This window comes from Saccopteryx bilineata, chromosome 1 (genome assembly GCF_036850765.1).
Source record: "Saccopteryx bilineata isolate mSacBil1 chromosome 1, mSacBil1_pri_phased_curated, whole genome shotgun sequence".
Classification (NCBI taxonomy): Eukaryota; Metazoa; Chordata; class Mammalia; order Chiroptera; family Emballonuridae; genus Saccopteryx; species Saccopteryx bilineata.
Genome location: NC_089490.1, coordinates 206,756,564 through 206,774,465, shown reverse-complemented (window position 1 = coordinate 206,774,465; position 17,902 = coordinate 206,756,564). Strand labels below are relative to the sequence as shown.

At 50.1% G+C, this 17,902-nt stretch overlaps 1 protein-coding gene across 47 annotated transcripts in view; it reads left to right on the top strand.

Moving 5' to 3' along the window:
* The window catches only part of ANK2 (ankyrin 2), a 380,522-nt gene that overhangs the window by 263,112 nt on the left and 99,508 nt on the right, over window positions 1–17,902 (top strand). For 36 of the 47 annotated variants that reach the window (XM_066234064.1, XM_066234103.1, XM_066234095.1 and 33 more), the window contains 6 exons: window positions 831–1,016; window positions 1,421–1,444; window positions 4,926–5,024; window positions 8,923–9,021; window positions 15,771–15,869; window positions 17,226–17,423. In XM_066234064.1, coding sequence (XP_066090161.1) covers window positions 831–1,016; window positions 1,421–1,444; window positions 4,926–5,024; window positions 8,923–9,021; window positions 15,771–15,869; window positions 17,226–17,423 — 705 coding nt within the window. The remainder of the gene's footprint in view (window positions 1–830; window positions 1,017–1,420; window positions 1,445–4,925; window positions 5,025–8,922; window positions 9,022–15,770; window positions 15,870–17,225; window positions 17,424–17,902) is intronic. The other 11 variants (XM_066234158.1, XM_066234206.1, XM_066234013.1 and 8 more) reach the window with 1 other exon arrangement.

Below are 17,902 nucleotides of genomic sequence, written 5' to 3'. Positions count from 1 at the left end.
TGGAGGGCCTCGAAAGAAATCATCCCAAATATTGGCCCTTCTCCCGTGAAGTACAGACTAGAAGGAAATGCAGGAGGGGAGCTCCAAGGCACAGTTCTCTGCGGGGGGCTCTGTGGCCTCGAGGGCCGTTCTCAGAACTCAGTGCTCTTCATCCTGACCATCTAGCAGAATCGAGGGTGGGACACTTGATGATTCGGTCCTGAGCTGTCAGATGTGCCTGCCTCCGAGCAAAACAAAAGACCAAGCTCCCGCAGTATGGGCTCTGTTGGGTTGCAGAGCACAGTCAGAGCAGACACATAGTCAGACACTGTGTCATGACCTTTAGGTCGGGGATGACCGCGTGTGCTGCTGTGGCCCCAGGGAGTCATTGCGTGGTGCTGGAAATTCCCCTGGCTCACTGACCTGGTAGCCATGGTAACGTTGTGTTGCCTATAGATGTGTCTGTCACCTGGGATTTTTGTCACCCCAAAATATGCCTCTTTGCTGTAAGGATGCCGAAGGCTGGTTGGTTTTATGAAGCCGCACACAGGATCCAAGGAGCAAACATCCCCGTGACAGAGACACGTTGGCAAGGAAAGGCCCTTTTTGCAAGGGTTTGTCCCCACTGCACTAGGAAAAGGGGTGGCCTCGTCCGTAGAAACCCCTGCCCCGGTGGGGCAACAGCCTTACCTGCGTGCTCTCCATGGCATGGCCAGTGATGGTGACAGGCGATCACCCACCGCAGTCTTCACAGAAGAATCAAACCTTTAGCTCTGCTGGTCAGTCTGATCATTGCTTGTATCCCACGCTTCCAGAAGGTGAAGGAAGATTGTGTTTTTCTCCTTTCCCAGGATGGCTTCACACCCCTGGCGGTGGCCCTTCAGCAAGGACACAACCAGGCAGTGGCTGTCCTCCTAGAGAACGACACCAAAGGCAAGGTGCGGCTACCGGCCCTGCACATCGCGGCCAGGAAGGACGACACCAAGTCGGCTGCCCTGCTGCTGCAGAACGACCACAATGCGGACGTGCAGTCCAAGGTAGAGACCCGGCAGGCGGGTAGGCGGGCCCCTCGGCTGGCCGCCAGGCCTCCTGAGAAGGTTAGGGGGGGAAGCTGGCGCCGTTGTAATGCAGTCTGTCCGGAGAGAGAAATACGTGTCGGGAGGAAGGGGACCGACTGACAGGTGCAGTGAACAAAAGAATGATCAATAATGTGCTTTACACATGAGGTTTAGCTTTTTAGAAATTTGCTTATTTATTCCGTTTCTAGTAAAAAACAATAGAAACAGGGTTAGAAAGATTTGCTCGTATTGTATAGCTTGTGGGTCTCTGTCGAACGCATCCAGCATGTTGGAATAGTGGTCCGGTTGCCGCGAGGGGGCTGTCGGCTTGACTTGCGATGTGTTAACGTCTTCCCTCTCTCTCTCACAACACTCTGCTTCAGATGATGGTGAATAGAACGACTGAGGTACAGTACCATGCTCACACTGGCGTGTGTCGTCTTGTATTTTATTTATTTATTTATTTAGTTTTTCCTTTTCCTTTTTTTTTTTTTTTTTTTTGCCCAATTAGAATAAATGCTCACTAGTTTGTACTAATGATTGGGATGTCCATTGTCAGGAAATTAATTTGAGAATGTTTCCCATAATGAAAGGAACTGGATAATTCAATGTAACATATATTGGAGGCATTATTAGTCAATGTCACTATTTAAGTAGGTGTTAGCATAGGGCGCACCTCTTCTGAGTGAGTTACATTTCGCCAACAAGAGAGGTGACCTCATCTCTGAGTCTCTGAGTGAGGATTCTCAGGTTTGAGTTTGTCAAAAGTGGAATGTTACCCTTCCAACTACTCACAGTCGCCCTTTTCATATGCCTTTCTTACCACACTGTATATAGTCAGTAATGACACTGACCATATCCTGAGCAAAGCAAGAGTCTTATAACACTTGTCCTGAGGTCATCTATTTTCTGCTCACCACAGTGAGTCACACTGATCAGTATGAACATCCGGCAAGATGCTTCTCAGTAAATATATTTAAATATGTGTGTGTGTGAGTGTACGTGTGTATGTGTGTGTATGCGAGTATGTGTGCAATGTATGCATGTATATATATGTGTGTATGCATGTGTGTGAATGTATGTATTGAATATATGTATGTGCACGTGTATGCATGTGTGGGTATGTGTGTGAATATATGCATGCGAGTATGTATGTGTATGTGTGTATGTGTGAGTGCGTATGAGTGTATGTGAATGTTTGTATGTATGTGTGTATATGAATGTGTGTATGTGTATACGCGAGTGTGTGCATGTATATGCACGTGCGTATGCATGTGTGAATGTATGTATGCATGTACATGTATATATGTTTGTATGCATGCATGTGTGCATGTATGCGTATGTGTGTATATGTATGTGTATGAATGTGTATGTGAATGTTTGTATGTATGTATGTGTATGTGTGTATGTGAGTATATATGTGTGTGTGTATGTATATATGTATATGTGTGTGTATGTATACGTATGTATGTGTGTATATGTGTGGTATTTATTGGCCTCACCTTGACTGTTGTTACTCCCGAGAGGCCCTAACAAGCATTGTGGAAACTGTCTTGTAAATATAAACTTATACTCAAAGGCGAGTGCCCATTGGTGTCAGCTGGTTTTCAGTTAGGCTGATGTCCTATGAACACTGGGTGTGGGCCCAGCATTCACACTTAAGTGTTTCCTGAGAGCAGGGTATTTCTAAGCCTCACATCTTGCACATTAGCAAACGTACCCACTGAGATGTAAACACACCCGGATTACTCAGATCATTCCCCCTCTCCGTCTGTGTGCACAGAAGTTAAGTCCAAGATGAAAGGAACAGGCATGTGCACGGACACATCCTACACGGCCGGAGCCCCTGACTGGTGCCGTGATGGCTGGTTTTAGTCCTTTTCATTGTTCAGGTGATTTTTGGTGACTGTTTAAGGTACAGTTTTTGCAAACAATATTGGCTCTGAACATGGTGTGGGAAGCAGCAGTTTGGGTAGATTCACACAGAGTTAGACGTATTTCTTTGAGGAGCCCTGAATAACAACGGACAGCCCTTCCACAGATGACCTGTGAGAGGTGAGCTGCGTCCCCCTCCATGCTGGTCTGGTCAGGGAAGCACCCCCTGCCCCATCCCCTGGAAGTCACAGGTGGAGCCGTGGTCACGGTGGGCCATGAGGATGCCTTGCACAATAGGTTAGCTGATTTCTGCCAGTGAGAAAAATAGTATGATCACGTTTGATTAATCTGGAAAAGATTCACTGGCAGTTACTCTGTCTTTCTGTAACTGCACTATAACCCATATGATAGACACACAGGCAGAATCGGTCAGGGGGACAGGAAATATGAAGGGAAAACATCTTCATCGCATGAAGAGAAAAACATATAGTTGGTCCCTAAATTACAAAAATTTGATGTTTTATAAAGTAACAGCAAGTTGTCCACTGATTTTACCCCGTCTAGTTTGACATGAGTATTTGGCGTCAGGTAGACACAAAATAACATCTCGACCTCAGGGTGGGATTTGGATGGATGGTTGTTATTATTACTTTGTGTCTTGCTTCCAGACAGTCAGAATTACTTGCGGCTAAGTTGGCCGGCCGCACAGAGGACTTTCTGTCACGCCCTGGAATCTGAGAGCTCATTTAGGCCATTTTAAAAGCAAAGTCACCTAAGCCTAGGTGTTGAGTGAATAGAAAAGTCATAGTTGTGATTCAAATGGTATTTTTAAAAACAATACTATACACATCAAAGTTCATTTCAAATAAAAGAGAACGATACAAAATGACCTCATGAATTCAGGACCAATAACCAGTTTATTAGGAGCAATCTTGATTCTTTCTCTAATCTTTTGTTAAGTAATAAAATTATGAAAATTACAGCCTGACCTGTGGTGGCACAGTGGAAAGAGCGTTGACCTGGAATGCTGAGGTTGCCGGTTTGAAACCCTGGGCTTGCCAGGTCAAGGCACATATGGGAGTTGAGAGCAAGGATAATCTAGCTTTGCATTTTTTAATATTTATAATAGAAATTACTATGCTTCTATTGTATGGCAAACCTTTCTAACTAATTTTTAATCAGAAAAAGAAATGAAAAAATATATATATCCTTTTTTTCCATTTAAAAGTTTAAAACTTGTTTTTAAAGATTCTGAGAATAACAGTTCTCTAATGCCCCAAATAATTGATTTAACCTGCTTATTTGATTTTATATAGCAATCATATTTTTATTGATAAAATTTGGTTTAAATAACATTTAAATTGAAGTTCAACTGCTTTTTTATTTTATTTTACACCTTTATATTGATGCCAAGCCTATTGATTAATTTGTTTAAAAATATTTTTTTTCTTATAACAACAGTCAGACTAAACCCAGTTGTTCAGGAGGGTGGCGATCCCGAGAAGGCTTTACAATGTGGGATAACTGTCCATCTTCACAGCATTTCATAATTCCAAACAGACAGTGCCAACCTCTGTCGTCAGCCACCTTTTAAAAGCCTTAATTTTGAGTTTTTCTATGGAGAAACATTTTTATTCATCATTACATTATTGCCACGGCAGAAACGTTAGGTTGTTTTAATCATATGATTTTTTTTTCCTCTGAAGAAAAACCAACTCCAGAAACCTGGTTTTGTAGAAACAGCAAATCCTCATAAATAGAGACATTTATTGCAAAGTTCGTTATAAAGAACACCAAGGAATGTAGGCGATGGATCGATCTGTCGGCAGACTCAGTTACTGACCACCTCATAGCACTGAACTTGAAGTCTTAGGAGATAAAAGCAGTTAGGACCTGGGTCGTGTGGTTCACTTGTCGGGTGGACAGGTAATCGGTGACCGACCTCATGAGCCCGGGATGGCTGCATGTAGATGGGAACGCTTCACCAACTGTGCTTTTCTTTGCTTTCCACAGAGTGGCTTCACCCCCCTGCACATTGCCGCCCACTACGGAAATGTCAACGTAGCCACCCTCCTCCTGAACCGCGGAGCCGCTGTGGACTTCACGGCCCGGGTATGGATGAGAGTACTTTCCCACTTGAGTTAGCTCTGTCGTAAAACAGAACACCAGTCAGGGTTTAATTATGTATTTATTTTTTCTTACTCGGCTCTGGGCTAGAGCTATTCGAGTTTTCTTTCTTCAAATTGCAGGAAGTCGTCACAACCCAGCATGTGAAAAATAAGAATGCGTGATCTCGCACACACAGAAATCATTTGTAACAGTGAAGGGGAGTATTGATTCCTAGGTCACTGTGAGCGGTTAAGTTTAAAGATCATGCCATGAATTGTGAATGCATAGCTCTAAGTCCATAAACAAATCATTAAACCGTTAACTAGAAAACGTGTAACATTTCTCCAGTGTCTTCATGAGGATCACAGGGCACGCAGTTTGACAGGGAATCCCTTTTTAATGAGTCAAGCATTTGCTTATATCAAGAGTCTGGCAGAGACACATAAAAAGATGCCATGTTGTGTTACAAATTCAGCGGTAGCTTTGTTGGAAATACCCCTTACATGATAGATACAAACGTGGTGCAATAAGGAAGGATTGTGAGTGGCCACGTGCATAAGTGGAGGAGAGCTCAGTGCCCCCCCCAGCACGTCCCGTTGGAACAGGAAGTGTGAACTGGGGCGAGCTGGCGGTCTTAAGGTGAGACATGGACCGTCTCAGCATTGCAGGGCTGGGTGGGGGCCAGCTAGGACAGCTGGAATTGGGACATTTCTACTCAGTCAACTGCAGAGTGTTCTACCCTAGAAAGGACAGACTTGGAAGAAATGAGGGGACTTTCACACTGGGGCGAGACGTAGAGCCTGCAGTTAGGGGCCACAGTGTCAGGTCTGAACCAGAGGTATCAGTCATGCTCCTAGGAAAACCAGTTCACGTAACCATCATGCCGTCGGCGCCTCATGACAGAGGCTAACAGAGGGGAAGTTGAAAGCTTTCTTCACACACGAGTCCAAGAAGAAGTTGAGCACACACCAGCAACACATCACATGCTGGTCATTACGGGTGAGTGGAACACAGAAGTGGGAAATGAGGCAGAATCCCACGTCGTCAGAAAATTTGAACTGGGGCTCAGAAATGTGGGCGGAGATCAGCTGGGAGGAGGAAGGTTCTGCAAAACTAGCCACTTGTCATCCCAAACGCACGCTTCAGACAACCAGACAGACGTTCGTGCACGCGGACATCATCCCAGGGGCCGATACAGAAATCACAGCAGCTGTGTCGTTGGAGCGGGAGCTGGAGAGGCTGTGTTCTCTCTGCCACACAGACCAGGAGCCGGCTGGAGGGTCGACTGCCAGCCGTTAACGTCAGACATTCGAGTGAGGGCACTCCAGGAATCGTAGTGCCAAGTGCCACGTGAACAGCCTTTCCGTTGGGTTTGGAGTTCACACAGAAACAGAGTTGCACGGATAAACGTGATTGACCGAGAACCAGACAACTGTGAATGGAAACTGGAAATATGATTAGAGAAGACAGTGGAAGGGCAGATCAGGAGGCAATACAGGAGAGAGAACTCAGGATGGAGGATGGGGGAAACCCTGAAAATGGTCAGAAGTGGGCGTGAGGCCGACTGACAGGTGACCAGGGTGAGGCTAGAATCCCGCGTGCTGGGAGCGTCTCAGTGACTATCGCGTGGAATGAGAGAGAACTGTTGTGGTGGCCACAGTGAGGAGATAGGGAACTAAAAGGGAAAATAAAGGCTCATTTCCGGAAGACTCAAGAGATAAAAGGGAAATTCAGACCTCAACGAGGAATGCTGACTGACAGAGAGCGGAGAACGCACTCTGACCAGGAGTGGTGAAGGGAAGGTAGAAATGCTCGAGCGAAAATATGCACAGAAGAGACAAAAGGATAATAATAATAAAAAAACCTTTGGAGAAGATGCCTATGAGAAAGAGCCTGTAGTTCTAGAAAGATGAGTGATACTGCCCCAAAAAGTATTAGGAAGACATCAATCACTGGGGGTTTAGATGGGACACTGATAGAATTATTACAAGTAACAGAAACCAAACCTGTCACAATCCTAACAAGACTATGTCGTATGTCAATGGAAATAAAACCCCTAACCTACAGACTGGAAACAACTCACGTATGTCCTCATCTCCAGAAGAGGAGGCCAGAACAGAACAGTATCCATGGGGCCGTCACTGTCACTTCTTGCACCAGTAGTGATGATGCTCAGGGTGACACACCAGAGGCTTCTGCATGGACCCGACGTGGAGCAGCAGATTCCAGGTGTTCCCGCGGCTTCAGAAAAGGAAGAGGCACTCGAACCTCATCGCTAGCCTTCCCTGGGTGTGGAGTGCCGCAGAGAATCCTGGAAGGAGTTTGGTCTCTGTTTCTGGACCACAGGAAGCCCTGTCCTGTTTATGAGAAGCTGTGGGTGGGGGCTGCCCTGAAAGTCATGGGTGTGCCTCAGCGCCTGACGGTGCTGTGTGTCACCCGGCTGATGGACAGGGCAGAACACAGAGACAGGATGGCTTCCTGTCAGGAAAGAGGTCAGACTGGCTGTTCCACCTGCACACAGAACAGGTCACACGAAACACTGGATAGACTCGGAGGGAGGAGTCACAATTGATGGAAGAAAATCAGTGATGTCAGCTGTGCAGATGACACCCTCTCACGGGCAGAGAGTAGCCATGATTTGAAACCTCTGATGAACGTGAGAAGAACATGCCCGAGTAGGACTGCATCTGAACATCAGGAAGACAGAAGAAATGCACAACTTCAACATAGCTAATGAAGACATTGACATTGTTAGAGCTGTTGTTGACTTCGGTTCAGCCCTCAGTTCCCATGGAGACAGCAACCAAGAAATCAGGAGAAGGCTGAGACTCAGAAGGGAAGAAATGGGAGAATTAGGGAAGATCATCAGGAGCACAGACGTGTCCTGTTGTGGTGGCCACAGTGAGGAGATAGGGAACTAAAAAGGAGACCAAGAGTGAGACCATCCACACCCTCGTCTTCCCAATTACCATGCACGGATGTGAAAGTCTGACAGTGAGGACGACTGATAAGGAAAAACGGATTCATTTCAATACAGTGTTTGAGGAGAGCTCTGCAGAGAACCCCGGTCTCAGAGCAAATGAACCCTGAAACTTTCACTGGGGCAGAATGACAAAACTGAAGCTGTCCTACCTGGGCACATGGTGAGAAGGCAGGTTCTATGGGAAAGACAGTCATGCTGGGGACAGAGAAGGCTGCAGGGAAAGAGGAAGACCACACATGACATGGATGGATGGACTCCATGGAAGAAGCCATGGGCTGAGTCGGGCTGTGAGGAGAGGACACTGTGGACACCACTCATTTATGGGGTCTCATTTATGGGGTCTCCAGGAGTCGGAACCGACTCAGAGGCATGTGTGTAGCACACCCACAGTAAGAAGAGCAAGTAAACGCAATATTTCAGTATTTGCAAAATTATGACATACAAAAAGTCAGGTCTGTATCTTTGACATCATAATATGTGATGGTCAGTACAGTACATATCATATAATTCATATATGCAGTGTGTTTGTTGTTGGACGCCTTCTGCACTGTGTTACCTTCGAACGGAATTATTCTGAAGGGGTTTCTAAGACTCACGTTCCACTGGGTATTAGCAAGTATATTTGTATTCTGTATTTGAGCATAGGAAACTCTTAACCCCTGGATGCTTTAAGTGCACGGGGGTTGGAACAAGAGGGATGTGCTTTGGCTCTGTCCCCGGGAGAAGCTGAAATTCTGTTTTCTGTTACGAGGAAGTGCTCCCCAGGCTCTCGACTGTCAGGGGTGCACATTCAGTGCATACGTTGCCACGCAGCTCTATTTCTCTCACGATGGCGAGCTCAGGCCGGGTTCCCCCTCCGGGCCGCCTCCCCGTGATCCCCACGCGGCCACACCAACGCTTGTCTCCTGTTCCCTGTAGAACGGCATCACCCCTCTGCACGTGGCCTCCAAGAGAGGGAACACGAACATGGTGAAGCTCCTGTTGGACCGTGGTGGCCAGATCGATGCCAAAACCAGGGTGAGTTGTCCGCACCTCCGGTTCCTGCCGCGGTGACTTTTCATGTTCTGGTTCCGTGTTCACGCGCCCCGAAATGCTGGTCCCTAGACACGGGAATGCGGGTGTTTTGGGGGACGTGGGCTTTCTGGGATTTTATTCAGACCTCAGATGATACTTAAAGGCGTCACTTTGCAAAAGGAGAATGAATATTTTTCTCACGAGTGCCCAGGAAAACGCTCGCGTGCCCTGGGTCTTCAGGTCCTTGCTGACTAACTTGCTGGGAACCAAGGTCAAAGGGTTGGGCTCTCACCTCTATGGCTCGGTCAGTTGTGAGTGTCAAGCTAGTAGGAGAGTGTGACTTTTCCATGATACTACTCTCATCCACGTTGAACGGCTTTCGCTGCCGACGCTTCGGGGCCAAAGCATTTCCCTCACGCGGTTGTGCTGAACCGGCCCAGCAGGGGCTCGGCTGGTTAGCAAGCAGTTACCCTATGCACCTGACTGGTGTCCTCTGGGTTGGGGTGGTGCCCTTCCTGCATTCCTGTTGACCTTGTGAAGTAAGCTAAACCGCTGAGCGGTTACTCCCAAGACGTAAGCAGCAAGACGGGTGGGAGAGGTGCAGGCTCTGAGGGCAGACGGATGACTACCACCCGCTTTGCCTCCTCGTGGGCTGTGCCATGTTGGATGTTTACGTAGCGTATCTGGACTTAGGCGAACAGTGGCCCCTGCCTCCTCGGCTGTGTGAGAATTAGCTCTGAGGTAGTATTATTATCATTTTATTTAACGTGGGATCGGTCACATGATGTAGTTCCTCACAGTTTGGGTTTTTTGACACGATACCAAAATGATATGTCGTTCCTGGTTTAAACATGAAATGAGCCATTCTGTCCTGGTCCCCTGGAGCAGACCTGGCTCATTGCAGACCTCCACAGACCTGAACACTTTTCCACCCCGTGAATGTTTTTGGAATGGACGGTGTGGGAAGTGCGTGGAGGCGGTGGAGAGATGTGTGTCCCTCATGGTGCTCTGTCCCAGGCCAGGGAGCTAGGGTCCCGTCCAGTGAAGGTCACGTTCAGCTCCCTCACACATCATGAGGTCTCCGGGGTTTCAGTGTAAGGAGTCCTGATGTCATAGGGCCACTGTGTCAGCCCCGACCGCACCCCGGTCTCTGGTGACCTCAGGAGACGTGGCTTTCCCGGTCTCCTTTGTCGAAGCTGCTTCGTCCTGAGTGCCCGTGTCCCGTCAGCACTGGGAGTCCCCAAGTGGCGGCGCTGCCCCATGCCTGGACCCTGTGTTTCCATGGTCTCTGCCCCCAGCACGCCTTACCCGTGCTGCGCTGTGGGCGTGCAGACTCCGGTGCACCTTTTCCCTCTGTCTACAGCCAGGAGGGAGCTGGTGAACCTCCCCCAAGTGCTTGGCTAGCAGATGTCTCTCTTCACACACCCCTTGCAATCTCCGGGGAGACGAGGGCCCGTGCAAAGATGGCACTTTGTCCACACAGAGTACTTTTCTCTCAGCCTGTGTCTCGGGATCCACGCTCATTGTGTGACCTCTTTTCTGGAGAATTCCTTCATGACTGAGTATTCCTTCATGATGATCATTCCTTATTGATCATCCAGTGTTTGCTGCTTTCTTTCAAAGACGCTCCAGTCAGCCCTGCCCACGCACACTTGCATGTCTGATTTAAAAGCCGAGGTCCAGGTGAAGGCAGAGCACCTTCACAGATGGAGTGCCGAGAAATGGAGAGAAACGGATGGTTGCGCCGGCTTTGTCGTTGGCCTGCTGTCCTTGCACACGTCGCACTCAAGGGGGAAGCCCTGGTGTCTAAGCGCAGGACCTGCCGGGTTAGGCTCTCTCCAGTGTCGCCTTCAGACACAGCCGAGAACGTGGATCTCACTCAGGCACCAGGGCAGTGAGGGTGGGTTTGGGCACCAGTGTGGGCACCGGGGGCACCTTCTGTTTATTTGCTCCTTGAACACACAGCGGTTCTGCCACGAACCCCAGCGATACAGCCGCTAACGAGACAGACCAGTCCCCGTACTCACGGGGGTGCGAGTCCGTGGCACCCAGGCGACTGGGCTTGGCTGGGTGCTGGCACCCATGTCATCACTGGCCACCTCTGCAAAAAAAAAAAAAAAGCTCTGGTTTTCACGGAGTCAATACTTCTGTACTTGCATCATGGCGGACGTGGAGTCGCTGGACACGGGATTGGACATTGGTGGCCGCTCATCTGGGCTCTCTGCCCCAGATCCCAGGATTTCGTGCAAGCTGGACGCTGGTCCCGAGCCTCGCATAAGTTAACTCTCCCTCATCTCTGAGGACTAGGCTGTTAAGAGCAAGTAGGTGCTTTCCATTCCGGCTCTAACGACAAGGACCCGCATCCTTACCAAAGGCCACACCAGATCAGGGCCAGACGCGGACGCGGAAGTTAAGGACGAGGTCTGGAGCTGGGAGACCCATTCTGAAGCAGTGTTACCGGGTGACGACAGCAAAGAACTATGGTTTGCTTCTCCCTTTGTCTTTTGAAAATATAAAGTAGAAGTGCTTTTTCCTTGTATTTGACCGTCTTTACAGGGAATACCGTTTAGAGCTTCTACGTATGGAATTTAAAATACTATACATAATATTCTTCCATTTCTATTTTTTCTATCCTAGAGGTCTCAATTTCCCCTAGCAATTAAATTAGTTACGGATTTTCTGGATTTAGTGTATCCTGTTCAACCATGTCCCCTGGTCTTCTTTCTCATTGTTTTTCTCATCTATAAGCTTTTCATTATCTGGAGAAAAAACACAATATGGGGAGCCTTTGGGGTCATTTAGGAAGATCTACCCAGAGTTTCTCACCCACTTTCACCAGCTTTGTCTGGTTTTGAGACGTTTAGCATCATTGGCTCAGATTGGATGTCACCTCCTCGGAGAGCTTTCCACCAGAAGCCTTGTATTCACGGTGTCTGACACACCTCATTTTAATGTTGAAACAGCAACTTTATAGCTTGTTATAAATGATATTACTAATTCAGTTTTATGAAAGGTTTTTTTTAAACTCGTTTATTATTTAAATGTGGCAGTAAGTCTGCATAAGGCTTACGGGTTTAAAATATTGAAATACATATCTTAAGGCAAAGAGTGGAAGTATACAGAAGATGTTAATTAAAGGAGGGTGAATGAAGAAATTAGTGCATCATGCATGGGGCTGGTCATCAGCCTCAGTCATTGAAGCAGCCACAGTGGGGCCACCAGCAGTCGTGTACATGTGACAGTCTGGGCACCCCGCAGAGCCTTCAGCAGAAGCCACCTCTGTCGTATTTCCAGCAACGTGGGAGGAACGTGCCGCTTCCTGGCTGAGAAAGTGCGAGGTCTCCCTCTGAGAGACGAGACGACCGGAGGGAGACAGGAGCCCGGCCGTTTCCCTGGGATGCCTGGCTGTGTCTGAGAAAGCCTGTCCAACTCACCACTTCCCAGGCCCGGCTGGAGGACCAGTCTGCGCAGAAGGCACAGAACAGGAGGGGATGGAGTGGTGGGAGAAGCGGGCACCGTGGGCACCAGCAGGATAGCACCGTCCTCTGATGTCGGCCGACTGTCCCTTTTCAGGGTTATTGACCTCGTGGTGTGATTGGAACTGATTTAGTGAAGAAAACAGGAACTCAGGGGAAGGAACCCTGTGTGTGTGTGTGGAGAACAATGGAACCTTCATACATAGTCTTAAAATTTTAATTGAAAATATTTTTAAGTAAAAAAAAAAAAGTTCTTGGGTGGAAACCTTGATGAGGGTGTTTTTGGCAGTGAACTACGACAGCTGGTAGGAGGGACTCAGATCCACATAGTCCTTCGTAGGCAGGGAAGCGTGTGGGGAAACATAGCCTGAGAGCCAGTCCCCCCTGCCGAGCCTCGACATGCTTGCGGGTTGGTTCCACATCCTCCTGCCATCCCGAGAGTGCCGTGCAGGTGTCCGTGTCCCCTCCCAATGAAGAAGAGTTCAAGTCACACCACCTTCTCTCGCGGGCGTTGAGACAAATCCTTCCCCTGCTCAGCTTGCCGACAGGCTGGCCGAACGTGAAACGGGGCAGAAACAGCCTTGCCCATCCTCTACATCAGGGGTCCCCAAACTTTTTACACAGGGGGCCAGTTTACTGTCCCTCAGACCGTTGGAGGGCCGGACTATTAAAAAACTATGAACAAATCCCTATGCACACTGCACATATCTTATTTTAAAGTAAAAAAAAAAAAAAGGAACAAATCCAATATTTAAAATAAATAACAAGTAAATTTAAATCAACAAACTGACCAGTATTTCAATGAGAACTATGCTCCTCTCACTGACCACCAATGAAAGAGGTGCCCCTTCTGGAAGTGCGGCAGAGGCCGGATAAATGGCCTCAGGGGGCCGCATGTGGCCCGCGGGCCGTAGTTTGGGGACCCCTGCTCTACATCGTGAGGCCGGCCTCCGGGAGTCTCCGCGGGGGCTGACCCAAGATGCACACCCAGGGCTCTGTGACCCCGAGCCCACACGCAGCCCTCCCCTCAGCATGCCTCTGGGCTCGGTGCTCAGTTTCTAAAACTCTGCACCTCGCCGGGACCCCCGCCAAGAATACGCGAGGGTAGTCAGGCTCACCTGAGTGTAATATGACTTCTGAACAGCCGAGGCCCTGGGTCCCACAGGGTTTCCGGGGACCGATGTCAAAGCCATAAACCCTCCCAGTCGCTTTCCTGGTACTTCCTGTCCGGGCCTCTCGGGCAGACTTTGAAGTTCCTTGACATCCGAACGACAGTAGTTACGCGGTTCTTTTCCTTTTTCTTTTTTTCTGGAAAAGCAGCTTTTTCATGCTAGTTTCCAGATACCCAAACTGGCGAGGCCTGTCTGGTTATTCAGAGTTTTAAGACCAGCTAAGTCGATTCTGCAAAGCAAGGACTAATTATCAGTCAAGGTCCTTGCTGGAAACAGACGGCACTTGAATTTGATCATTTACCTAGAGCTAGTTCAAGGACCAGTTTATACCATGTGGTGGGCCGCAGGGGAGACAGCATCCCTGGGACTGATCACCGCAGGTCTGGTCACCGTCACAGCCTGAAGGTCAAGGGGAGACCAGGGTGGGGAAGGCAGCTTTGGCAGGAGCAAGACCTGGCATGAAGGAGACGCAGCCAGACATAGGAGACCCACAGAAGCTGCTTCCGGCAAAGGAAGCAAGTGACGGCTGCTTGGCCAACCCAGCCCAAAGCCCACCTGTACCACCCAGAGAGGCCTGTGTGCTGAACGCCCAGCAGCGTGGACAAGGGCAGAGCCTGGAGCTGGATGGGCAACTGCTCCAAATCCTGGGGAGGCTGGATTAGGAAGAGCATGGGTGACGTGATTTATGGGGAGGATAGCAGAGCCCAGGACGTGGCCCTGGAAGCAGAGGCCCAGAGCTCCGGGTGAATGAGCAGCTTCATACTGCTCTTGGCCGCCCAGCACCCTCGTTCTCCACCTACTGCCTTCTCTCCCAGTCTCCCCGCCTTCGACACTCAGTTTGTGTGTTCGAAGTCTGAAGTCACCCCTTACGGCGTGTGACTCGGGATTTTATTTTCTCTCTTTCTGCCTGCTGTTCTTACGTTTTGCTTCGTATTTTCCACGTGCTCTTGCTTGGTGGCCCTGCCGCCCCAAAGAGAAAAGAAATCCAAGAGACGGAGGGTGTTTGAGATTGCTCTCGAGTCCGAAACTCCCTGTGATGCATTGCATCAGAAGGTGCCACGCAGGACGTCACGTAGGCTCGGGCGCCAGTTGTATTTCCCGCCGTTTTCATGCTGCCAATGAATCATACGTGTTTTTTTTTTTGTTTGTTTGTTTTATTTATTTTTGTATTTTTCTGAAGCTGGAAACAGGGAGGCAGTCAGACAGACTCCCGATGCGCCCGCCCGGGATCCACCCGGCACGCCCACCAGGGGCGATGCTCTGCCCATCCGGGGCATCGCTCTGTCGCGACCAGAGCCACTCTAGCACCTGGGGCAGAGGCCAAGGAGCTATCCCCAGCGTCTGGGCCAACTTTTTGCTCCAATGGAGCCTCGGCTGCGGGAGGGGAAGAGAGAGACAGAGAGGAAGGAGGGGGGGTGGAGAAGCAGATGGGCGCTTCTCCTGTGTGTCCTGGCCGGGAATCGAACCCGGGACTTCTGCACGCCAGGCCGACACTCTACCACTGAGCCAACTGGCCAGGGCCAAGAATCGTACGTTTTTACCTCTGAGAAAGAATTGGGTCGTCTGTCGGTGGGAACAGGTGTGGAAACCTTCAGAAGAGTGTGAAAAATCACCCTTTCCTTTTTAAAGTGCTTCAGGGAGCATATTAGAAACATGGGTGAAAGTAGTGACCGTTCGAGAGAACGCAGATGGATAAAATGAAGGAAAGAAGGACGTGAAGGTGAAAGTTCTGTTAGGCTGACTGCTGTGGAAACAGTGGGACAGTGGCGTCTCGGGGGGGTCCCAAGCAAGGAGGACGTTGAAGTGCAGCAATGTTCCCAAACTGTGCGAGGTGTGACCGGCTGCAGCGTGTCACCCTGAGCGCATGCCCGTGGGAGCCGGCCTCTGCCCCGTCCCCGTCTCTGTCTCTGTCCTGCTTGCTGCCGTGGTCCGTCTGGTTAACTCTCCCTCTCTCCTACCCTGTCGCTGAGCTCACGGTGGTTCTCTCACCGACCTGTTGAGTCACCAGGACCGAGCCCAGGAAGACCTTCTCTTCGGGGTGGCGGGCAGCACAGTCTCACCATAAATGTACATGACCTGAGACCTAACCCTGGCTCTTTGGCAGGATGGGCTGACGCCGCTGCACTGCGCGGCCCGAAGCGGACACGACCAGGCCGTGGAGCTGCTGCTGGAGCGCGGTGCCCCCCTGCTTGCGAGGACCAAGGTGAGTCGCCGCGTGGGGCGGGCCCCGAGGGCTCTCTAAGCCCCTTGCCTGTCACCTCCCATCTGCTTGAAATAGACCGTCAGCCATGCGTCTGCCAGGTACTCGGGTATGTGCGCTAGGCGTGAGGCATGTATGCGAAACTTTTAACATTATTTTAGATCAACAGCCGTGTGCAGTGAGAGGTGTTGCACACGCCTGCCTTCCATTTGTTTCTGTGTTTTACCTGCTCCTATCACTGCAGATGGAGCCATGGGTGTGGCTGGGTTGTTAGCAAACGAGTTATAAGCAAACATCGTGTGTGGATGAGACTGCCTTACGTTCTCAGGGACTGAATTCCTGTGCTACTCTGAGATGGTGATAAATGATACATAGATTTATTATTATTAATAACAGAATGAGAAGAGGGGAGGCAGAGAGACAGATTCCTGCATGCCCCCCAACTGGGATCCACCCAGAAAACCCTCTATGGGGTGTTGCTCTGCCCATCTAGGGGTATTGCTCAACACTGGAACTATTTTTAGTGCCTGAGGTGGGGGCCACAGGTCCATCCTCAGTGCCTGGGGCCAATTGCTTGTGCTGAGCCTTGGCTGCAGGAGAGGAAGAGAGAGAGAGAGAGAGAGAAAGGAGAGGGGGAAGGGTGGAGAAGCATATGGGCGCTTTTCCTGTGTGCTCTGACCAGGATTTGAATGCGGGACTTACACATGGTGGGCCAATGCTCTACCACTGAGCCAACCATCCAAGGCCTTTAAGCTTATTTATTCAACTTTAAAATGTGAGTCTTGCCTCGGCTGACAGTTGTCAGTGAATTTCCCACTGTTTTTGCGTTCCTGATGTTGACCTTGAGAAGGGAGGCTAAGGCTGTTGGGAGCAGCATTCTCCAAGCCCAGGTCATGTCTCATGTCAGAGCAGAGGAGTTGTAGAAGTGCAGGGCAGCCCATCTCTGCCTGCTCACCCGCCTCCTCTCCGATTAGAAGCGAGGGGATCCATGCAGAGAGAGGAAAGGATTGTAGGTTTCTACGGATAGAAGTGGATTCGGGTACTTTAAGTACAGCCGTCAGTTGCTTTGGGGTATCTACTGTCGTCTTGATAGTCGTGAGATCCAACTGAACTGCCACACGCCCCGTGCAGTCAGTCATTCACGAAACACATTATTTGTGTTTCTGCCTAGGAATCACCTAATTGTGAAATTAAACGTTCTTCCATCTCTGCCAAGCACGACTGGCCGTACATTTAGACATCAGATGGAGGTTATGCCCCCTCCCCTGAGCCGTGCCGCAGATGCAGAACCAACCTGGTTGTGTGTCTGCCCTGAAGGCCATGACTAACGTGGGCATGTGGTTTTATCTTGGCACGCAGAACGGGCTCTCTCCGCTGCACATGGCCGCGCAGGGGGACCACGTGGACTGCGTCAAGCCCTTGCTGCAGCACAAGGCACCTGTGGATGACGTCACGCTGGACTACCTGACGGCCCTGCACGTGGCTGCCCACTGCGGCCACTACCGTGTCACCAAGCTCCTTCTGGACAAGAGAGCCAACCCAAACGCACGTGCGCTGGTAATGCCCGGGACCCAGCGAGCGTGGTGGGTGCTAGGCCCTCACAGCACCTGCTCCTCTCCTTCAGCCGCCAGGCCGGGGTCGCAGGTGCAGGGCGGTGGTTGGGCCCAGGGCACACGTCCGTGGTGGCAGCCACAGGAGGTGGGAGCCCTTGGCAGTAGGAACAGTGTGAAATGGGAAGTAGATGATGACGACCAGAGGGTTGATCGTAAAGTGAGTTCAGATGCCCCCCTATTGAGCCAGGATGAAGGTGAGGGAAATTGGCTTTATTCATGGCTGTTTGGAACATGGGGCCTTGCAGCAGGCGCCCTCGGGCGGTGTGGTCACCGGGAGAGGCCGGCAGGAAGCTCAGGCCCGTGCCCCGGAGGCATCTCGTGCATGCTGCCCGGTCCCCAGCAGCCTGTGTGTCCCCTGTCGAGTGCTGAGTGAGTCTCCCCGCTGTGTTGCCCTAATCTCGTCCCGCCAGGATGGCCAGCTCT